Source organism: Poecilia mexicana, unplaced genomic scaffold (genome assembly GCF_051168715.1).
Source record: "Poecilia mexicana isolate PSO_F unplaced genomic scaffold, ASM5116871v1 scaffold_18, whole genome shotgun sequence".
In the NCBI taxonomy this organism is placed as follows: Eukaryota; Metazoa; Chordata; class Actinopteri; order Cyprinodontiformes; family Poeciliidae; genus Poecilia; species Poecilia mexicana.
In genome coordinates, this window is record NW_028263387.1 from 27,587,819 (window position 1) to 27,612,206 (window position 24,388).

Here is a 24,388-nt window from a genome sequence, read left to right on the forward strand (position 1 = left end):
GAACTGGTGTCAGTCTGCAGTGAACTGGTGTCAGTCTGCAGTGAACTGGTGTCAGTCTGCAGTGAACTGGTGCCAGTCTGCAGTGAACTGGTCAGTCTGCAGTTAACTGGTGCCAGTCTGCAGTGAACTGGTCAGTCTGCAGTGAACTGGTGTCAGTCTGCAGTGAACTGGTCAGTCTGCAGTGAACTGGTGTCAGTCTGCAGTGAACTGGTCAGTCTGCAGTGAACTGGTCAGTCTGCAGTGAACTGGTGTCAGTCTGCAGTGAACTGGTGCCAGTTTGCAGTGAACTGGTCAGTCTGCAGTTAACTGGTGCCAGTCTGCAGTGAACTGGTCAGTCTGCAGTGAACTGGTCAGTCTGCAGTGAACTGGTGTCAGTCTGCAGTGAACTGGTCAGTCTGCAGTGAACTGGTGCCAGTCTGCAGTGAACTGGTCAGTCTGCAGTGAACTGGTGTCAGTCTGCAGTGAACTGGTGCCAGTCTGCAGTGAACTGGTCAGTCTGCAGTTAACTGGTCAGTCTGCAGTGAACTGGTCAGTCTGCAGTTAACTGGTCAGTCTGCAGTTAACTGGTGCCAGTCTGCAGTGAACTGGTCAGTCTGCAGTGAACTGGTGCCAGTCTGCAGTGAACTGGTCAGTCTGCAGTGAACTGGTGTCAGTCTGCAGTGAACTGGTGTCAGTCTGCAGTGAACTGGTGTCAGTCTGCAGTGAACTGGTGTCAGTCTGCAGTGAACTGGTGCCAGTCTGCAGTGAACTGGTCAGTCTGCAGTTAACTGGTGCCAGTCTGCAGTGAACTGGTCAGTCTGCAGTGAACTGGTGTCAGTCTGCAGTGAACTGGTCAGTCTGCAGTGAACTGGTGTCAGTCTGCAGTGAACTGGTCAGTCTGCAGTGAACTGGTCAGTCTGCAGTGAACTGGTGTCAGTCTGCAGTGAACTGGTGCCAGTCTGCAGTGAACTGGTCAGTCTGCAGTTAACTGGTGCCAGTCTGCAGTGAACTGGTCAGTCTGCAGTGAACTGGTCAGTCTGCAGTGAACTGGTGTCAGTCTGCAGTGAACTGGTCAGTCTGCAGTGAACTGGTGCCAGTCTGCAGTGAACTGGTCAGTCTGCAGTGAACTGGTGTCAGTCTGCAGTGAACTGGTGCCAGTCTGCAGTGAACTGGTCAGTCTGCAGTTAACTGGTCAGTCTGCAGTGAACTGGTCAGTCTGCAGTTAACTGGTCAGTCTGCAGTTAACTGGTGCCAGTCTGCAGTGAACTGGTCAGTCTGCAGTGAACTGGTGCCAGTCTGCAGTGAACTGGTCAGTCTGCAGTGAACTGGTGTCAGTCTGCAGTGAACTGGTGCCAGTCTGCAGTGAACTGGTCAGTCTGCAGTGAACTGGTGCCAGTCTGCAGTGAACTGGTCAGTCTGCAGTGAACTGGTGTCAGTCTGCAGTGAACTGGTGCCAGTCTGCAGTGAACTGGTCAGTCTGCAGTGAACTGGTGCCAGTCTGTTGCTAGCCTAGCATATCAACTAACAGCTAGAAGAAAAAAAAAACACGTACCTTCGTAGTCAAACTGGTATCAATAAGCGAGGAATTTGTCCAGTTTAGATTATGTATAGATAGTGGATGTTAGGATGTTAAACGGATGTTTATGGACCTCCATAGTATTTCAGATATTTAAAACAAACAAAAACTAATCAATAGTTATTGATATTGACAGTAAGGACCATGTTTAGCTGGCAGCTCACCTGCCATTCTTAATATGACATTTGAGTGCAAACTAAACTTATGACTGCATGAGATCCACTACACAGAAAAACATGGAGAAAAAAAACAGGTTTTTCAGACACTATTGCAGCTCTTCTGCATGCAATCAAATCAAATTTTATTTGTATAGCACATTTCAGCAGCAAGGCATTTCAAAGTGCTTTATAGCATGTGACATTGAATAAACAGCAAGAAAGAAAGAGATTTTAAAAGAAAAAACATTGGAATTTGAAAAAAAGATCCAGATTTTTAGTCAAAAAGCCATTTGACAAGGGTTAATGAAAAAGCTAAATTATTTATTTAACTAATTTTGTATTTATTTCACTCATTTTCTTCATTTATTGATTTATTTTACTCATTTTTTATGTATTTCACCCATTAATTTATTTAATTTTGGCTGAAATGGCTCTCCATAGATTCTAACAGTTTTATTCAGTTTTACTCTGATCTGTTCATTATTGATCATTGTTTTATATTTAACACAATAAATAAATAAACCTCATTAATCAACTTTCACAGTGAATAACATTTATTATCATTTTACTTTTCATTAACATAAATTACATCAGTTCATCTGTTTCTTCTTGTCTCCGTTTCTCAGGCCTCCAGGTTTGGGTCGCCATGCCGACCGCTGGTTCTGGTCCACTGGGTCAGAACAGCATCAACCAGAACATGTTAGATTCTTCCTGCTTCCTCTGCTGGATGGAGACGCTGGTTTTATTTCCCAGCAGGCCTCGGTACCGACCCGACACTGCCAGAGGTACCAGAAGCTGCTTCATGGTGCTGGACCAGCAAACGGACCTGACCAGAACCTCAGAGAGAATCTGTGGAGGATTGTTAGGAGGAAGATGAGAAACACCAGAACCAACGATGAAGATGACCTGAAGGCAGCTGGAAACCTGGACCTCCAGAACCTCAGCAGAACCACAGGCTGGTACCACCGGTACCATGAGGCAATGAGATTCATGCAAAAGGAGCCCAGACCAGAACTGGGTGCATAGGAATGAATATTATGTTCAGAAGCCTTAAATTTAAGTATTAAATATTATTTTAATGGACCTGATGAAATATTATTTTTGGAGCCACTAAAATGTTTAATTCTGATTCTCAGTGAGTCAAAATCATCAAAATGACAAAATGGCTGAAATAATTCACTTTGTGTGAAATAAATACATAAAATATGTTTCACTTGAGGAATGAGGGACAAAAATACTGATGTTTTCATGATATTTTAATGTTTTAAAATGTTCATGTGCAATGTTTATTTACTCAGAGTAAATGAATAAAAGAACTGGAAGATAAAATCATTTCTCACCAGGAACCTAAATGACCTCATAAACATGTTGAATTGTTAAAACAGGACGGAGACAAGAGGGAAGCAGAGGAGAGGAAATGTTGTCTGATGATGATGAGCTGAGGCTCCGCCCCCTTTAACCTGAGATCAGTTCAAAACTGATAAACAAGTTTTTACATTTACTAGTTTGATGCAGAAACTTTTCACTGGATCCTCTAATAACCTGAGTCTCCACTAAAACAGAGCGCAGTGTTCATCTCTGGCCACCAGGTGGCAGCATTGTTCCATGTGAAGACTCCAGCAGCAGGAGGATCCGGTTACATGACGTCACACTAGAATCCAGTTTAAAGTTTCTGACTTCCTGTTTGCTTCAGGCTCCAGTTTCTGGTCTAAACTGGTTCCAGTGACGTCAGCATGAACAGATTCCAGTTTGATGTTTTTCAGGATCAAAAGCTGCAGATTCAACCTGATGAGTTTCAACAGATCAGATGAAGAAAACATTAGAAATAAACTCAGCCACACCTCCTGAGCTCAGTTTCACTTCTAGTCACGTGATTTACAAGAAGAGCAGAACTCAGACATGCGCAGTGAGCTCCTCAGAGATCTGTCCGTCTTTATGTCCTAATTAAAGTCTGAAGATCTCTGGTGATTTTAAAGGAGCTTCATGTTGGATCAGATTCCAGTTTGTTGCTTGATGCAGATTTTAAGAGAAACGATGTTCATATTTTACTGTGACGTCACGTTATGGCAGGCAGTTTTAGCATAAAATCGGTTACATCTGACTATCTGTATTTACATTCTAGATATCTAAAAAAAAAAACTGTAAACAACTAGATTTACATTCCAACGAGTAAGAAAAACATTGGAATATATCTTCAAATACACTTTGCTGTTCAACAAACCTCAAATGGCATCACTGAATTTATCTGAAGGGCCAATCATCCATAATTACAACATACGTTTTTTCAAACTTCATTATAACTATTCAAACTTACATTTCTAGATATCTGCATTAAGAAACTCTGTGCTAAAGATTTGTCATTATAAACATTTGCTCTGATGAGATTTATTCAGTAGAATAAGAAAATAATGCAGCTGGTTTCTCTTCACACAGACAATAAATTCAGCAGAAACAGGCAACAAAAAGTGACAGATTGTTCTGTAGATGCAGAACAACATGAAGCAAAGTGAAAACTATTTAGTTCAAGATTATTTATAACCCTCACAAAATCAGATCTTTGGTATTTTTTCATTTTTTCCTTTTAATCCAAGCTGTCAGCTTAAAATCTTTTCTGGGAAACAAAACGTCTCCATCAAACTGGTTCAGGTTCTTGACTTTAAAAGAATCAAACAAAATTTCACAGTTAAATCATTTTGTTGGATAAATTATGACCAAGATGAAGAACAGAATCATTAGAGTCACAACTTGTTTTATTTTGAAGTTTGTGTGAAATCAGAGATTTAAATCAGCAGGAATAATAAAGTCAAGAATTATTAGAGAATTTAAGTTTTAGATTATATTTTACTTTGCAGCTTGAAATGTGATGAAAAGCAAAGAAAATGGAGGAAATGATTTAAAACAGGTAATTAATGCAACTTGATCCTGGAAAAACAAAATTTAATTCAAACACAAAACAGATGTGCAGCTGCTGTCAAGACAACTGGTTTATTTTTATTGTTTTTGTTGTTATTTGTTATTATTTCTAACTACTATTTGGCAGTAGTTAGATTTTATTTAATATAAAACATTAAGTTTAACTGTGAGGTAATTTTATTGAATTTATGTTAAGTGTATATTGAAATGTGGAGGGGGAACCTTTGTTTGGTTCCGGACCATGTGTTGCCCAGGGAAGCATTGACTGGCGCACTTAGAGCCACATGGGCATTCAAACTGAAGAAGCTGTAAGAAATTAAGATTCAATGCGGCTAATGAGGTAAAGTTTAGTTTATTTGTATCTTTTATTTATGTAAATACGCCATTTATTGTGAACTGATTTAGGTTTTTGTTGCCTTTTCTAGTTCTGACGGCATTTTTGGGGACTTTGAAAGACGTGTCCACAATAAAAGGCTGTTGAAAACCAAGAACTGCGTTAAGCTTTGATTTAACTCAAGAGGAGAAACAAGATGGAAGTTTTCTGAACTATTTATTGTCGGCACATTTTGGCATTTTAGCAGACATGATTATCAAAACAGCAAAAATAAATAAATTCCCCTGAAAATGAAGTTAAAAACTGTCATTTAAAAGGAAAAGGCAGGAAAAAGGAGGGCTGGATGCTAAACTGGTTTTACTGAGTTTGAATTTAGTTGGACTTTGAATTCAGGTCCCTGAAGGGATGATTGACATAAAACAAACCTTTTGAAAATATTTTCTGTTCTTCATTTTTAAGAAAAGGGAAACAAAAATCTACTAAAATCTGGAGTTTCATTTGGTCTAAAAATCTCAAAAAGAAAACCTAGAAAAACCATCAAATTAATATAAACACTGAATATTCATGAATTCCAGCAAATAGAAATAATTTAGTTTAAATATTAACATTCAATACCAATCAGTTCATCTATTATTAGAGATCAGCTGATTGGAAATGAGGATGGATCAATAATTTAAATGATTATCAAGGTTTATTCTGCAGATTCAGGAAACATCCAGTAAATTGAGTCAGATTAAAAATAAAAGTTTCTTCATCCTGAATGTTCAGAGAAACAGAAACATCCAGATTAACTCAGAAATGATGATAAATCTGATTTTTATTCAGCCTTAAAGCACCAAGCAAAATGTAACATATAAAGATATTTACAAGAAATAAAAATACAAGACATTATAGATATACAATCATATATGAACACTGTATTTGGTAAAACTCAGTCTGAACCTCAGCTAATGTCTCACTACATACTGAATATTTACATTAGTGACCAAATTATTTCATGACCTTTTGGTAATAAGTCAGATCAGAGGTTTAAAATTCAAAGTTATCTATTTTAAAACACATTATTAATATGGAAGCAACATGTAACAAATGAATAAAATGAGGCATAAAATACATTTCAGTCAGAAGTGAACATATTTAGTCAGCAGAAATCTAATTATGTTCAAATTCAGCATTTTATGCAAAGTAACAGTTTTAATAGGCCTTCATGTTTATATTCAGATCATGTTTAAAATAATAAAAAGAAGCTTCTATTTGTATTGACATCACATTAATAAAGCAGGATTCGTAATAATAAAGCATTATTAATATAGTACTGAGGGGACATGGAGGATTATTTGTTTTCTTTTTTGTTCTGTTGCAATAATCAGTTCATGCAGCATAACTGATACTGTAAATCTTTGTTAGGGGCCCATCGTACTTTCTGCTATGAGGTTTTCATGAGGTTTTAACATGCAACCTCATGAAAGCCTCATATTAAGGCTCATATCCATGCAGTGTTATATATCCATGCATCACATTGTGAATATCTGGAGTTTTATATATTTTTCTTTAATTAAGGCACCATAAACCTGTGATGTAAACAGAAACTTTCCGTAAGTAGGAAAGAAATAAAAATACATCCAAACTATTAGCAGTATTTCTGAGTTGTTATTACAGTGTAATAAATCATCTGTTAGTTTAACTGAGTCTCTTTTGTTTTGGTCTGAATGTTTTAAAGGCCGTTTTCATGTCCAGTTCCATCTCAGCCTTACAGACATAAACATGCAGTGAATAAATCAGTTGTTGCAACAAAGAGTTAAGAATAAACACTGAGGCTCTTTAAATGTGTTTATATTTAAATTTTTAAATTAACTTCTGTGACTTTAATCGACCAACAGATATTGCAGTAAACACATTTTCCCATGTTCCCTAGAGGCTCAGTAATGTAGCGATAGAGACAGTTTAGGGTGTTAAATGATTTTCAGCCTGGAAACCCAGAGATTATAATCCAGGACTACATTAATCTGTCTGCATTATAATCCAATAAAGGTTAATCAATTCAATAACTGGAACTGGATCTTAAACTCTCAAGGCAGAAAATATTTCCAGATTTTCTTTCGTCAAACACTCCAGATTCTGGACTGGAAGCGAAAAGTTTAGAGATTTTAGGGTTTGAATAGAAAAGATGTTGGTTCTGGTCAGACTGGACTCTCCTCCTCCCTGATGGATCCAAACCGGTTCCAGTTCCAGTTCCAGTCATGAACTGGTTCCTCAGGCAGCAGAAATGATTCAGTTCCTTCAGATCTTCATTCTGTCATCAATAATCAATAGTGATCAATCAGAGGCTGCAGACTGGACCAGAGGACCAGGAAGTGTCTCTGTTGGTCCATCAGAACCTTCACTGAGATCGGCTCTGATCCAAAGTCTGACTGGATCAATGATCAGAGATGATCAACCTGATCAGACTGATTGATCAGCCATCAGTGACATCCTGGTGTCCTCTGGTTGGTCCTGGTCTGTCCCTGCTGAGGAGACAGAGGACAGTTAGAGAGACAATCAATCAGCATCAGGATCAGATGTTGGTAAACGACCTGAACTCATCAAGTCAGAGGATCCAAGAGGATCTACATTCACTCTGCATTCATTCATTCATTCTACATTCACTCTGCATTCACTCTACATTCACTCTGCATTCACTCTACATTCACTCTGCATTCACTCTGCATTCACTCTGCATTCACTCTGCATTCACTCTGCATTCACTCTACATTCACTCTGCATTCACTCTGCATTCACTCTGCATTCACTCTACATTCACTCTGCATTCACTCTGCATTCACTCTGCATTCACTCTGCATTCACTCTGCATTCACTCTGCATTCACTCTACATTCACTCTGCATTCACTCTGCATTCACTCTGCATTCACTCTGCATTCACTCTACATTCACTCTGCATTCACTCTGCATTCACTCTGCATTCACTCTGCATTCACTCTGCATCCACTCTACATTCACTCATTCACCCAGTGATCCACCCAGTGATCCACCCAGTGATCCACCTGCTGAACGTCCTCAGTGGAGGATTCATTTATTCTCTCTGGTGGAGAAAGATGGAGGAGGAACTTCCTCTGACTGCAGCTCTGATGTTTCTCTCTCTACCTTCCTGGTTGTCCTTCCAGCTGCTCTCTCTCGTCTTTTTAACATTTTCTTTCCTCTGCTTGATTTCTTCCTATCAGAACCAGAACTGATCCAGTTGGTTCTACTGGTAGAACCAACCAGAACCAACCTGGACCTCTTCCTCCTCATCTTCATCACTCAGTACAAAGGTTGACCTTTGACCTTCTAATCAGTCAACCATCACTATTAATCATAACCAGTAGTTGTGATCATTTAACCACTGACCTTTGACCCAGAACCAGACGTCTTTCATCATCAGGACGTCTCCAGCTCTGTTGGAGACTTTGCAGGTGTATTTCCCTCCATCTCCATCAGTCGGTCGTCTCAGAGTCAGACTGAGGTTTTTATTCCTCAGCAGGTTTTTATCCATCCTGGTTCTGGTTCTGTAGAACTCGTTCTGTTCTCTAGGCCGATCAGAACCGTTCTGATACACATGGACCTTCCTGTCTCTGTCATCCGTCCACTCCACTTTAGTGTCTCCATCCAGACTCTCTGTGGTTCTGCAGGACAGCAGGACAGACTTCACCCCTGGTTCCACCTCCACCTGATCTTGGACTGAGAGACAACAGAGGACAAGATGAGTTGGACAGACAGCAGCAGCTCTGAGGACATGTCCTCTGACTGGATGAAGGTCCAACATGTTGGACTGGTTCCATCTGAAATGTGTCCCATGTCTCCACTGAACAGAGACACTGTTGTCTCTGCTGTGTCCAACCAGCAGCAGGTGGACAGAATGTCCTCAGTGAGGACAGCAGGAAGCTGCAGACTGTCCCCAGCAGCAGTTGGACTCTGGTCCCCGTCTGTCCTGGACCTCTTCCTCCTGCTCTGCTTCCTCATCTTCATCACTCATTACATCACATTGACCTTTGACCTTCTGATCAGCCAATCATCACTATTGATCAGAACCAATCAGCTGATTGGAAAAATACATTTAAACCACTGACCTTTGACCCAGAGCAGAACTTGTTTCATCATCAGGACGTCTCCGTCTCTGTTGGAGACTCTGCAGGTGAAGATTCCTCTGTCTCCATATTTCGGCCATGACAGAGTCAGACTGAGGTTTTTATTCTCCAGCAGGTTTTCATCCATCTTGGTTCTGTCTTTGTAGTACTGGTTCTGGTTCTGTTCTCCAGGCTGATCAGAACCGTTCTGATACACATGGACCTTCCTGCCTCTGTCATCCTTCCACTCCACTCTAACGTCTCCATCCAGACTCTCTGTGGTTCTGCAGGGCAGCAGGACAGACTCCACTCCTGGTGCCACCTCCACCTGTTGGACTGAGAGACAACAGAGGACAAGATGAGTTGGACAGACAGCAGCAGCTCTGAGGACATGTCCTCTGACTGGATGAAGGTCCAACATGTTGGACTGGTTCCATCTGAAATGTGTCCCATGTCTCCACTGAACAGAGACACTGTTGTCTCTGCTGTGTCCAACCAGCAGCAGGTGGATAGAATGTCCTCAGTGAGGACAGCAGGAAGCTGCAGACTGTCCCCAGCAGCTGTTGGACTGTGTGTCCAGCTGGTTCTGTCCATCATTTGTCTCCAGTTGGACTCAGACTGGCAGAAAGATGAGGACACGTCTCCATGGAGACCAGCAGAGGACAGGCTGCTCCGTCTCTTCAGTGTGGACCAATCAGAGGACAGGAAGCAGAACCTCAGAACTTCCTGTCCTCTGTTGGAGACAGAAGGTCCAGTTGGACTGAGGCTGGTTCTGTCAGGGTTCTGGTTCTGTCCCACATGAGGACGTCCTTCAGTCCACATGGACATGAAGCTCTGAGTTCTGGACGGGTTGATGGAGCTACTGGACCAGGCTGGTTCTGGAGCCAACAGAACCTGGAGGTTCTGGACCTCTGAGGCCTGGTTCTGATGGGTTCTGCAAGGATTCAGGTCAGAGGTTAAATGGTTCAGAATCAGAACCAGCTCACTGTTGGAGGTCCAACTGGTCCAAGAGAACCAACCAGAACCAGAATCGATCCAGTTCAAACAGACAGAAAGGATGGAACTGGTTCTGATCCAAACAGTTCCTCTGCTTGACCTCTAAAAGTACATTTAAACCACTGACCTTTGACCTTTAGCCAGACTCGTTTCTTCATCAGGACGTCTCCCTTCCTGCTGTAGACTCTGCAGGTGAAGATCCCTCTGTCTCCATATGTGGGTCGACTCAGAGTCAGACTGAGGTCTTTATTCTTCAGCAAGTTTCCATCCATCCTGGTTCTGGTTCTGTAGAACTCGTTCTGTTCTCCAGGCTGATCAGAACCGTTCTGATACACATGGACCGTCCTGTTGTCTCCGTCCCTCCACTCCACTTTATCCACAGACAGGAAGATTCTGTATTTACAGAACCACAGGCGATGTGGGACCTTTAAGGGCAGCAGGACAGACTCCACCCCTGATTTCACCTTCACCTGTTGGACTGAGAGACAACAGAGGACAAGATGAGTTGGACAGACAGCAGCAGCTCTGATGGTCTCATGACTGTCTCCTCCCTGTCTCTGTGTCTCCTGGAGGACTCTCTGAGGACAGAGACATGTGTCCATGTCCCCTGATCTGGTGAAGAAGTGGAACCAGCTGCTGCCTGGCAGCAACCCACCAAGCTCTGCTCCATCCTCACCGACTCTTTAGGTTCTGTTTGTCCTCAAGCTGACAGAGAGACAGCTTGAGGACAAGTTGTCCTCAAACTTGAGGACAGGTCCTCCTGAGACCCACAAATCCTCAGCTGCTTCAGTCCTACTCTGGAGGAGAGCAGACACTGACCAAAGGCATTATGGGTAATGTAGCTCTAGAGACTCACCTGGCTTCCAGCAGAACCAGAAATAAACAGAAACTCCTGCAGCAGCAACCAGAGCCAGAACCAGTAGAACCAGTAGAACTATGGCCCAGACTGGAAACGGTTCTGTGGAGACAAATGAAGATGGAGGAGTTATAATAACACAATATTTTAATAATCAGATGATTTTTCTATTAAATCTGATTTAACAGACAGGAAACTGGTTGATTCAGAGTTTGACTAGAAGAGATCTGATTGGTGGAGCTGGTTGCTCCACTGATCTGATTGGTGGAGCTGGTTGCCTGATAGATGGAGCTGGTTGCAGAGATGGAGGTTATCAGGCAGAGCCTCCATCTCTGCCTGATAACCTCCATCTCTGCCTGATAGCCTCCATCTCTGCCTGATAGCCTCCATCTCTGCCTGATAACCTCCATCTCTGCCTGATAACCTCCATCTCTGCCTGATAGCCTCCATCTCTGCCTGATAGCCTCCATCTCTGCCTCATAACCTCCATCTCTGCCTGATAGCCTCCATCTCTGCCTGATAGCCTCCATCTCTGCCTGATAACCTCCATCTCTGCCTGATAACCTCCATCTCTGCCTGATAGCCTCCATCTCTGCCTGATAGCCTCCATCTCTGCCTCATAACCTCCATCTCTGCCTGATAGCCTCCATCTCTGCCTGATAGCCTCCATCTCTGCCTCATAACCTCCATCTCTGCCTGATAGCCTCCATCTCTGCCTGATAGCCTCCATCTCTGCCTCATAACCTCCATCTCTGCCTGATAGCCTCCATCTCTGCCTCATAACCTCCATCTCTGCCTGATAGCCTCCATCTCTGCCTGATAGCCTCCATCTCTGCCTCATAACCTCCATCTCTGCCTGATAGCCTCCATCTCTGCCTGATAGCCTCCATCTCTGCCTCATAACCTCCATCTCTGCCTGATAGCCTCCATCTCTGCCTGATAGCCTCCATCTCTGCCTGATAGCCTCCATCTCTGCCTCATAACCTCCATCTCTGCCTGATAGCCTCCATCTCTGCCTCATAACCTCCATCTCTGCCTGATAGCCTCCATCTCTGCCTGATAGCCTCCATCTCTGCCTGATAGCCTCCATCTCTGCCTCATAACCTCCATCTCTGCCTGATAGCCTCCATCTCTGCCTCATAACCTCCATCTCTGCCTCATAACCTCCATCTTTGCCTGATAGCCTCCATCTCTGCCTCATAACCTCCATCTCTGCCTCATAACCTCCATCTCTGCCTCATAACCTCCATCTCTGCCTCATAACCTCCATCTCTGCCTCATAACCTCCATCTCTGCCTGATAGCCTCCATCTCTGCCTGATAGCCTCCATCTCTGCCTCATAACCTCCATCTCTGCCTCATAACCTCCATCTCTGCCTCATAACCTCCATCTCTGCCTCATAACCTCCATCTCTGCCTCATAACCTCCATCTCTGCCTCATAACCTCCATCTCTGCCTCATAACCTCCATCTCTGCCTCATAACCTCCATCTCTGCCTCATAACCTCCATCTCTGCCTGATAGCCTCCATCTCTGCCTGATAGCCTCCATCTCTGCCTCATAACCTCCATCTCTGCCTGATAGCCTCCATCTCTGCCTATTAGCTACCAACTGTGCCTGCTAGCTACCAACTGTGCCTGCTAGCTACCATCTCTACATGATAGCCTCCATCTCTGCCTCATAACCTCCATCTCTGCCTCATAACCTCCATCTCTGCCTCATAACCTCCATCTCTACCTGATAGCCTCCATCTCTACCTGATAGCCTCCATCTCTGCCTGATAGCCTCCATCTCTGCCTGATAGCCTCCATCTCTGCCTGATAGCCTCCAACTCTGCCTGATAGCCTCCATCTCTACCTGATAGCCTCCATCTCTGCCTCATAACCTCCATCTCTGCCTCATAACCTCCATCTCTGCCTCATAACCTCCATCTTTGCCTGATAGCCTCCATCTCTGCCTCATAACCTCCATCTCTGCCTCATAACCTCCATCTCTGCCTCATAACCTCCATCTCTGCCTGATAGCCTCCATCTCTGCCTCATAACCTCCATCTCTGCCTGATAGCCTCCATCTCTGCCTATTAGCTACCAACTGTGCCTGCTAGCTACCAACTGTGCCTGCTAGCTACCATCTCTACATGATAGCCTCCATCTCTGCCTCATAACCTCCATCTCTGCCTCATAACCTCCATCTCTGCCTGATAGCCTCCATCTCTGCCTGATAGCCTCCATCTCTGCCTGATAGCCTCCAACTCTGCCTGATAGCCTCCATCTCTACCTGATAGCCTCCATCTCTGCCTGATAGCCTCCATCTCTGCCTCATAACCTCCATCTCTGCCTGATAGCCTCCATCTCTGCCTGATAGCCTCCATCTCTGCCTGATAGCCTCCAACTCTGCCTGATAGCCTCCATCTCTACCTGATAGCCTCCATCTCTGCCTGATAGCCTCCATCTCTGCCTGATAGCCTCCATCTCTACCTGATAGCCTCCATCTCTACCTGATAGCCTCCAACTCTGCCTGATAGCCTCCATCTCTGCCTGATAGCCTCCATCTCTGCCTGATAGCCTCCATCTCTGCCTGATAGCCTCCAACTCTGCCTGATAGCCTCCATCTCTACCTGATAGCCTCCATCTCTGCCTGATAGCCTCCAACTCTGCCTGATAGCCTCCATCTCTACCTGATAGCCTCCATCTCTGCCTGATAGCCTCCATCTCTGCCTGATAGCCTCCATCTCTACCTGATAGCCTCCAACTCTGCCTGATAGCCTCCATCTCTGCCTGATAGCCTCCATCTCTGCCTGATAGCCTCCATCTCTGCCTGATAGCCTCCAACTCTGCCTGATAGCCTCCATCTCTACCTGATAGCCTCCATCTCTGCCTGATAGCCTCCAACTCTGCCTGATAGCCTCCATCTCTACCTGATAGCCTCCATCTCTGCCTGATAGCCTCCATCTCTGCCTGATAGCCTCCATCTCTACCTGATAGCCTCCATCTCTGCCTGATAGCCTCCATCTCTGTCTACATGGCCAAAGCTTCCCGAATTCCAAGAAGAGATGAAGACAGGACATGACTGTTGGCCAGATAAGTACAATGATGCTGTTTCTTATATTGTTTCTCGGTGTTTGCACCTTTGAAAATGTGCCAAAGTCTTCTGAAGATTTGTGTAACAACCTAATCGATGAATGACTCCAGGTCTAAAGCCTCCTGATCAGATAATTTGAACCCCTTCAGATTTTATTACTTTAACCAAAAGCCAATAGATAACTTGGTTCATTTAATGTGCGTGTCTGTCTTAAAGAGCTGTTTGTGTTAATTGAATCTTCTCTTATACATCTTGCTCAGGCAGGGGAAGTTGGTTTGGTATCAAGATGGAAAAGATTCATTCTACTTTTAGTATTTTAGTAAATGTCCTCTAAAATCATCACTCCTTGATTTAATTATGACCAGGGGTGAAAAGTAGTTTTCATATATTTATACACTGCTCAAAAAAATAAAGGGAACACTCAAATAACACATCCTAGATCTGAATGAATGAAATATTCTCATTGAATACTTTGTTCTGTACAAAGTCGAATGTGCTGACAACAAAATCACACAAAAATCATCAATGGAAATCAAATTTATTAACCAATGGAGGCCTGGATTTGGAGCCACACACAAAATTAAAGTGAAATGTTCCCTTTATTTTTTTGAGCATATATGTATATATATATATATATATATATATATATATATATATATATATATATATATATATACACACACACACACACACACCCACACACACACACACACACACACACACACAGGTCCTTCTATAAAAATTAGCATATTGTGAAAAAGTTCATAATTTTCCATAATGTAATGATAAAAATTAAACTGTCATATATTTTAGATTCATTGGCACCAACTGAAATATTTCAGGTCTTTTATTGTTTTAACACTGATGATTTTGGCTACAGTTCATGAAAACCCAAAATCCCCAAAATTATCATATTTCATCCGACCAATAAAAGAAATGTGTTTTAATACCAAAAGAGTTAACCTTCAAATAATTATGTTCAGTTATGCATTCAGTACTTGGTCAGGAATCCTTCTGCAGCCTTCAATGCAGCATGGAGGCCATCAGCCTGTGGCTCTGCTGAGGTGTGATGGAGCCCAGGAGGCTCCGATGGCTTTAAGCTCATCCGAGTGCACATATGGACGAGTGGAGCATCATTTACGTTATTTATCTCCAAATATTCTATCAGATGCCGTCTTAGTTCCTGAATCACTGATGTGTTTGTGAGCAGAGATACTTTTAGTCTCCAGTATCTAAAGCGAGTTTCCTTAGCAGAATAACTGGGGCATGAACAATATGTCATCAAAGGGTTCAACCTTTTCTTAAATAAATCAGTGGACATTTATTTGCTGTTATTTTCTCCATTGTATAAACGCTCACTAGTCTCTCTTTCCATTGATTTAAAGTAGGGGGTAAAGGTTTGTAGCAACATACAGTTATAATTGTTTTTTGGCTACAAGGATTCCAAACAAGTACCGTTTTTATTTACTAAATAAATTACTTGGGGGTTTTCCCAGAACAAAGACAAGGGGGTTCCATTCAATATAAATGTGTAAAATATTTTAAATTTCCTCTCTAATTCCCTCCCAGAACGTTTTAATCTTTGGACAATCCCAGAAGAAATGAGTGTGATCTCCGACTAGTCCACACTGTCTCCAGCACAAATTTGATTTAGTTTGATAAAATTTTGAAATAATACATGGTGTTTTGAAATATCTAACGATCACTTTCCAATAAAATTCTGTCCATGTTGGACTGTTAAGTCAGTTTCTGTCCATTTTCACACACTTGCTCCCACTCCTCATCCTCAATCACAACATTCATTTCTAGTTCCCACCTTTCCTTTATCCCAGGAGGCCCCTCTGTCATACATGACTGTAAACATTTGACAAAGTTTTATCAGAGTTTTTCTCTTTGGTGATCTTTATGAAGAACATTTCTAAATCAGTAGGTCGTGATTTAAGAAGAGACCATTCAGTATGGGACATCAGGTATATTCAACCCATACTTCTCCTTGATCTGACTAAATGATTTCAGAATCTCTCCCTCAAACAAGTCATCAATACAAATTAGATTCTCGTTTTGCCAGATTCGAAATCCTGAATCTTGTTGCCCTGGTAAAAGTTTATTATATCCAAACATTTCTAAAGCCCTAGATATAGATTGAGGAGCTTTCATATTTTTTAATCATGCTTAAAGTCTTTTGTTTGCTTTTCATCCACGTATTTGTAATTTTGTACTTGTTCCAGATTTCAGTTGAGCAAAATTCAAGGGCCTGTAATGAAAATGTGGGCCATGCGCTTTGTTTCAGTGTCAGCCATGTTGTTTCTTTAGTCTGTATTAGCCAATAATATAATTTTAAATTTGGTAACTTAAGACCTCCATAAGGCTTACCGGTGGTCAGCTGTGTAAATTTTATTCTGGCCTCTCTTTTCCGCCAAATAAATGTAGAGATCATTTTTTGCATTTTTTTTTATCTTGATGTTGGAATCCAAATAGGAAGGGACATAAACAAATACAACAATCTGGGGAGAATATTCATTTTGACTGTTTCAATCCTTTCAAAAAAGAAAAACGGTAAAATTTCCCATGTTTCCCAAATTCATTTTGAGTTTGATCCAATAACTTCCCATAATTTGCTTTGTATAATTTGGAGACATCCGTGGTAATATTGATTCCCAAATATCGAAACCCGTTAGGTGACCAGTTGAAATTCACTAATTTGGATAGTTCTGGAGGCCAGGTCCCTCTTATCATGGCCTCTGGTTTTGATTCATTTACTTTGTATCCTGAGACTACACTGAAGTCTTTCAAACCTTTTAAAATATTTGGTATAGAAATTATTGGGTCTCTAATATACAGTATGACATCATCAGCATGCAGTGACAGTTTGTGGGTCCTAATTTTATCTGGTATACCTAGGATTGATGAGTCTGACCTGATTAGCTCTGCTGAAGGTTCTATACTGATAGCAAAGAAGATCGGCGACATTTGTTGGTTTTTCCATAAGTACTTCATAAATATGACGTGATATACCTCTGTAACCCGCAATTAGTCAAGACTTTTGTTTTTGCCAGCCTACTTCCTGTTTTGCCCCAAACTACCAGCTTATTAAAGCCCCGCCTGCAGCAAGTGCACCTTGCTGCAGCAAACAGAAAGGGGCGGGACGGACCACTGTCAGTCTCTTACCTTATTTGGAAATGGGACCATTGCACTCCGGAAGTGAAGGGGGCGCTATTTCCTATATTATCCACGTTCTCCCGTTTAAATTTTCTTTTGACATCTGTGACATAGCTTCATCTGTAGGAAGGAGTTTCTCTCCCAGCATGTATTTGAACTTCTCTTTTTTATTTACTTCAGCGCAGCTCACAGTTTTTAACAAATTCTTTAGCGTGGAGGAAGAAAAGAAATGACATGAAAAACAACATTATCAACAACAATAAAAATACCATATACAATGAATACATAAGAAATTTAATTGAGCAAAAGTTAATAACGAATAAATTAATTAGGTTCACAGACGAATAACCAGGATTGTTAAACAAGCAATAATCCACATTTTTGTTTTGTTGGTAGAGTCCTATATAAAGGAAAAAATATAATTAAACTATTCAGTCTTCTAAGGTGGACATTTTTCTTTGAGTCTAAAACAGTAAAATAAAACTCATTAATAGAATCACAATATCAACAATTTGTGCATCAAGTAAACACTTAGCATGCCACAGGTAAATGTTATTTAATTTGGCTAAGAATAATTATTGCACTGTCAATGAATGACTTCTAATAGATGTTCTATATTTACCAGAGGAACACAGCAACGCCTTCATGAGCTCAAACTGATGAAAAAAAGAGGATGATGTTCTAAACAGTTGAGACAGAGTTGTTTTTGGTTTCACCACTATTTACCTACTATTTTTCAAAGTATTCTTAAAAGATTGTCTGTTAGTCTGCAGCTCATGTGACCAAACCAGCCGAGGAGATGAAAAAAAAGCTAAAGCGCTCAACAGTTAAAACTTGAGATGATTTAAAACTTAAGTTACATTTTTAAGTTTTAACATTTTAACTCATTGTTAAAATGTTAACATTACTTAACTATAGGTAATGTTAGCTAATGTTACCTCTAAATAACTAGAGGTTTTGCACGAGTTGCACTTGTTAGGTAACCCCAAGATCACTGGGTCTTCTTAAAAGACAGAGTGACGTTTCTTAAAAATGTAGTCAGCCAGTGTTTCAGCAAAGTTGAGCTGACTGTCCTGGAATGATCCAAGGTATTTAAAATGTGCCATAATTTCAACAGGTTGGCCAATGAGTGAAACTGGAACCACTTTCAGGTTTTGTTTGTCATTTAATTAGCTCTACTTCCTTAAGAAAATTAAAAGGCATGCTGTTTTGTGAGGGACTTTATCTTTTGCGGTTCTAGTTATGCGAGAATTAATAATACATAAGACTTTAGTAATGTATTTATATTAGTTGTGCTACCACCACCACGCCACTAGAGGCAGTAGCAGGCCCGAAAAGATGCGACTAAGAAGCAGATTTAGAAGTACACAGAAAGCAACGGAAATTGTTAAAAACTGTGAGCTGCGCTGAAGTAAATAAAAGAGAGAAGTTCAAATACATGCTGAGAGAGAAACTCCTTCCTACAGATGAAGCTATATCACAGATGTCAAAAGAAAATTTAAACAGGAGACCGCGGATAATATAGGAAATAGCGCCCCCTTCACTTCCGGAGTGCAATGGTCCCATTTCCAAATAAGGTAAGAGACTGACAGTGGTTGTCCCTTTCCGTTTGCTGCAGCGAGGTACTTCTCGCCTGCAGCGCACAGTTTGAATCATAGACATAATATAGAGTAGACCCCGCATTGGCCGCTCCGGCACAGGAAATGCGGCGGCCATCTTGGAGCGGTCGTCCCTCCTACTTTGCTCAATCAAAACAGCAGAAGATGCCTCAGCACTGAGGGATATTGTTGTTCTGATCAATGGATTATTGATGTGAGGGCTCCACAGACAACATTTCAAGCTGCTGGTTCTGATCCAGAGACAAACTCTCACCTGGAGGAGGAGGAGGAGAAACCTGCAGGCTGACGGTGCTGATCAGTTTCCCCTCAAGTTTTTTTGTATCAATTCGACACTCATACGTCCCGCTGTCATTAGTTGTTGTGTTCTTCAGAAGCAGAGACACGTCTCCTTTCATTATCTGATTACACAGCAGATCAACTCGGTCCCTGTAAGATGGATGCTGGGCTCCTGGATCAAGCTGATCATCTTTGTACAGGAGGACATATCCTGATGATCCCAGATCAGTTCTCTTCCACTCTGCGATTGTGATTTTCCCCTGATCAGGATCTTTACATGTCAGAACGACGTTATCTCCAGGTTCAGCTTTGATTGTCGTGTTGTTCTGATCTGAAGGAGAGAAAACAGAGAGCAGAGAGGTCAGAGGTCAAACTGGACTTGCTCATTATATTCTCTTGTGCTTCCGGATTCAATGATTCCACGCGTGGAAACAAAAGCCACAGAGTTAACAATCGGAGCTCCATGTCTTACATTTTCAGAGTTTATTCCAACATTTAAAAGTATAAAATCACATCAACAACACAAACACTTCATACACACGACGACAGACCTTCATTTACCTGAGAAGAATAGGATAAAGAAAAAAGGCAGAAAAAAGGGCAAAGAGAGTGCAGATGCAAAAGTAAAATAAAACAGCAATCTGATTTGTTGCTCCTGTGTACAAACTTTTATAATGTAGGTGTGTTTTTCCTCTTTAATACATTCAAATAAGGCGTTCCTCTGCTTGACCAACTGGAAGGTATCATGGAGCCTCTTAAAAGGTAGAAACTCCCTACAATTTGCTTCCAGATCTAAGGCCATTTGTCCCCTTTGTCTGAACAAAGTGAGAGCAGAGCTTCTCCTGAACTCCTGCTGCTTTGTGGCTGAGCAGAGAAAAACAGAGGAAGGTGTTTCACAGACAGGTGGGAATCTCTCCTGTCTTCTCCCTACAGGTTCCTCAGGAAGAAACTTAAAACCCTGTGGAAAGTTGAAGCAAAGGTTTATCTCCACAAACCTCATTTTGTTCTCCTGCATTCAGCACTTCAAAAGATTGACTCTTGCTGTAAACCAAAATTAATGCAAAAATCAGCAGATCAGAATGAGGTGAAACTCCTTTTTCTATCCCATCGGATGAAAGAATCAATCCTGAGTGTAAGAATGAACACAATGATTTTCCAAAACCTTTCACCATAAACCTGAGCAATTTTCAAATACTGAAACAAAACATTTTGTTTCACACATTTTCTATTTGATTCTGAAATAAGAACAGATATTACAATTTCAGAATGAATTAATAACAAAAATTATTAATTCTAAAACTATGATTAGACTATTTTCAATCAGACCATGCAGTTAATAACTAAGAAAAATGTCTTACAAACTACATGATAGTGGTTTTAGATATTCTGTTCAGTCTTCACACCATCCCAGATGCTGGTTTGGAAAACTTTTCTGACCTTCTGTGAACAGAGCAAACTTTTCTCCTGCTCATCCAAGTGAAGCTGCCTTATGACCTCCTGACCTCTGATAACCAAACAGGCCTCACTCAGAGCTCCCTTCAGATCTCCGTCCTTCCTTCCTCTAAGTTGAAAACTTTCCCATCAATAATTTTAGATTAAATCATTAACATGATTTAATCTAAAACTAATCTAAAACTTTAATCATGATTCTAAATTAATAATTTTGTTCAAAACAACCATCTCAATAAACCTTTTTCACATGTTGTAAGATTAACTGAATTAAACACTAAAAATATTCATTTTTCCTCAACAGTAGCCAGTGATCAGTGTAGGTCTAACCCAACAGCAGACACATCAAAACACTGAAACCCTCAGAACCTGGAAGACTGGATCAGGGTCAAAGGTCAGTTTCTAAAGACAATTTTAAATGTTTAACAAATGTGTTCATGATAAAAATTGCTCTTATCAACTTTTATAGAGAAAATATTTTATCAGAACAGCCATAAAAACTTAATGAAATAATATATAACTAGTTTATTGAAGGATCTAAATTAATACACAGAAGATCTAAAACCATCAGATTCTCTGAGGCTCATTGATCTCAGCTGGTTAATGAGAGTCACAATAATTTCCCTTTGAGATTCAAAATTATTTCTGATCTGAATTTAATCTGTTTCCTCAGAAGTTGCTGGTTTCCCTGCTGAACTTCTGGACAAAACTGGATGAAACCAAGACAGAATTAGCTTTTATTATTTACTAGATCCTTTAGAAACTCGGCAGATAATGATGATGATGATGACCTGTGTGCTTCATCCCAGGCAGGAGAAACATCAAGTTTCTATCTCAATATTTTAATGAACACATTGTCACTAAAATGTTAAGCGTTTTACAAAATGAGCCAATAATTGATTTATAGCAGGTAAAATAACCAAAGTATTTATAAAACGTATTCAAAACATGTTTTTTGCTTTTTTTTTTTTTTTAACAGATCCAGTTTCCAGAAACAACGGTTTCCAAGGCGCAAAAAGATGAAAGTGAAACTCAACCAAAAGAAATCATGTTTTTTTTTTTGATAGATCTTAATTTCATTTGTTTTATTTGGGTTAAAAATGTTTTTAAGTGTGTGCAGCCTTTTAGCATGCTAACCTCCAATGCAACCTGAAGTACTTATTAACATTGTTTCCTTGAATCAAACTCCTTTTAAAACTAATTATTAAAGGTTTGGACTGTATTTTATGATAAGACTGGTAGAATATTTAAAATATATTTTCATTTATAGTTTATTGTAAAAGCATAAGAATACTTATAGCAGCATTGGTTTCTGCAGAAATGAGAGAAGTGCAATTAGAAATGTAACCAAATGAAATTCATTTTGAATGGATGATTATATTTTTATTTTATTTCACCTATTTATAAACTTTTTTTAAGAAGTTTTGCAACCAAAACTTAGAGTAAATTATCTTTGTACAGGAGAAGATATTCTGTCCCCAATGCTGTTATCCATGTATATAATAGTAAGTAATCATTGGCTCAAGCATTTGGGTCCAGGTGACCTGTCCAAGTGACCCCACCTCTCACCTGGAGAGGAACCAGCACCTGCTGACCCACTCAGGGACAAGGTGTTAGAAAATGGATGGATAAGATGCATTAATGAACAGCAAAACCTCAAAGATTAAACTCACAGCATCAGATTGTTGCTATGGCAACAACACAATCTAACTATGAATATTCTCTGAAGCTCCTTAAACAATTTAAAATCTTAATTTATCTATGCTGAAATCATTAATCAATCTACACATAAACAAGTGTACACTTTGGTACATTTTTAGAAACGATTCTAAAAGGTTTGTTTTAGAATTAGAACCCTACCCTTCTAAAAAATTAACCAAAGTATGAAAAAACTAATACAAACTAAAATTAAGTCATATTTAGCTATGATAAAAACTAGCAATTCCACTCTGAAAACTAAAACTGAAATAGATAAAAAAAGTCACAATGAAATAAAAACTAAACCACATTGATAAACCCAGAACTATTATAAGCATCCTTATTTGTAGGTTCGCCTTGGACAATCCCCCCAAATGCTGCATATCACTGCTGAGCGAAACTTAAATCCCGTCACTTTAAAGATTTCCGATCATTATTTAACATCGACACGAAATGCGATGGTCTTTGGTATGTAAACATGACGTCAGCGGTTTTCGAAAGGTAGCACCGACAGACAGAAATGGCCATCTAGATGAGCTACGGTAGGAAAATCTGACGGGGTAGTCCAGATCGTCAGAACACCGACTCAGCATGTACAGCAGGGGTGTCAAACTCCAGTCCTCAAGGGCCTCTGTCCTGCAACTTTTAGATGTGCCTCTGCTGCACCACCTGAAAAGAATAATTAGGTCATTAGCAAGGCTCAGGAGAACCGATCTACACAGGGAGGAGGTAATTAAGCCATTTCATTCCACTGTTTTTTACCTGTGGCACATCTAAACACTGCAGGACAGCAGAGGACTGGAGTTTGACACCCCTGATGTAGAGGTTCTGCTAATGAACCATCATTCAGGGGGTTAAATCAGGGAAATGACTAAAAGGATATCGGCTCCTGAGGGCTGAATTAGACATGACTGTAAGTAAAGTTTAACTACAGCTGAATCTCACCTGCAGCAGAGACAAACTGCATGAAGACCACAGACAGCAGGAGCAGAGACGCAGTCAGAGAAGAATCCATCTCCTGGTTGGTTCGGTCTCCGTCCGAAATTTAGATTCATTCACGTTTCTAAGTGGAAAATGTTTCGTCGGGACATAAAAACACTGAAGTTTAACTTAAACACAACAGGCAGGTAGAAGAGCGGTGGAACTAGAATAAATGGATGAAACACTGAGAAAGTGAAAACTTTCACTTTCACTTTCCTCTGCAGGCTGAGCCCTGCTGAGGCGGAAAGGGTGGAGGTGAAGGTGGAGCTTATGATGCGTTACAGTGGTAATGAAAAACTGGGAAATCCCGACTTCCCAGACGGAAAGATCAACGGAAACGCCCTAAAAGTGGGAAACTGTGAGCCTCTTGCTCGAGTCAGAAAATCTGAACTTTTGCAGCTGGACGCGGAGAGTGAACCAATCAGAGAGACTCAGCTATGTGACGTAGCAGCCTGTAATTGGTGTCCTGACAGACTATGGCATATGGCAGGGCCCTTTTATCATAACATCGATTTTACCACTACGGATCACCTTTTTTTTCTTAAAGGTCCAGTTTTTTACGGATCCCCACTAGAGGACATGTTTTTTTCTTTCTTTTACATCACCGATTCCCACGCAAGACTTTAGCGCTTCTCACAATAATCACAATATGTACTGCTCAGTTCATGCTGCATAAATGCTGAAATATCTTTACCTTTAGGTTAGAAATGCACCACAAACCAAGAACTGGTCAAACATGGGCTTTCCATCTCCTTCCATCCCTTCTGAGACACAAACAGAAATAAAAAATACATCCAAACTATTTGGATGTACCGTTTGAACACTTATTTAATCCCACCTGTTATCAAAATGTAATGAAATAAAACTTGACTATACAAAATAAACCAGCTGTACTTGATAATTTATTGTGAGGGAACACAAAATATTTTTCCCCATTTCTAGGCGGCTCTGTAGTTTAACAGGCTTCATGATTATTGTCCTTCATCACAACATCAGCTTTGTAACAGATGATGAAACAGATGATGAAGACTTCTGTAAAGATGATGAAGACTTCTGTAGGAACATCTGTCCACACCTGAATTAAGGGATATTTTCTGCCGGTCACTGCGAACTGCCCAAATGAGGTCCAGTATCCCTTACATTTTTATACATTTATATTTATTTATTTATATACATTTATTTACATTTATACATGTTTAAAATGACATTAAAA

At 40.7% G+C, this 24,388-nt stretch overlaps 1 protein-coding gene and 1 long non-coding RNA gene across 3 annotated transcripts; one reads left to right on the forward strand and one right to left on the reverse strand.

The window, feature by feature from the left end:
* Positions 1-4,884: 4,884 nt before the first annotated feature.
* LOC148154421 (uncharacterized) lies at positions 4,885-5,117 on the forward strand. Its single transcript, XR_015766120.1, has 2 exons — positions 4,885-4,966; positions 5,052-5,117. It is a non-coding gene; the product is annotated as an uncharacterized LOC148154421 (long non-coding RNA).
* Positions 5,118-5,759: 642 nt separating this feature from the next.
* On the reverse strand, positions 5,760-23,603 carry LOC106913548 (uncharacterized). Of its 2 annotated transcripts, none has more exons than XM_088015591.1 (7): positions 23,140-23,603; positions 19,025-19,378; positions 10,914-11,015; positions 10,185-10,535; positions 9,065-9,397; positions 8,346-8,675; positions 5,760-7,464 (listed from the first exon to the last, which is right to left on the reverse strand). In XM_088015591.1, exons 1-7 carry the CDS (start codon positions 23,207-23,209, stop codon positions 7,403-7,405), a joined length of 1,602 nt encoding a protein of 533 aa, XP_087871717.1. In that variant the 5' UTR covers positions 23,210-23,603; the 3' UTR covers positions 5,760-7,402. The 2 variants fall into 2 exon arrangements, with proteins under 2 accessions (XP_087871717.1, XP_087871716.1); XM_088015590.1 differs by having other exon boundaries at positions 5,760-7,467; positions 23,140-23,599.
* Positions 23,604-24,388: the final 785 nt, after the last annotated feature.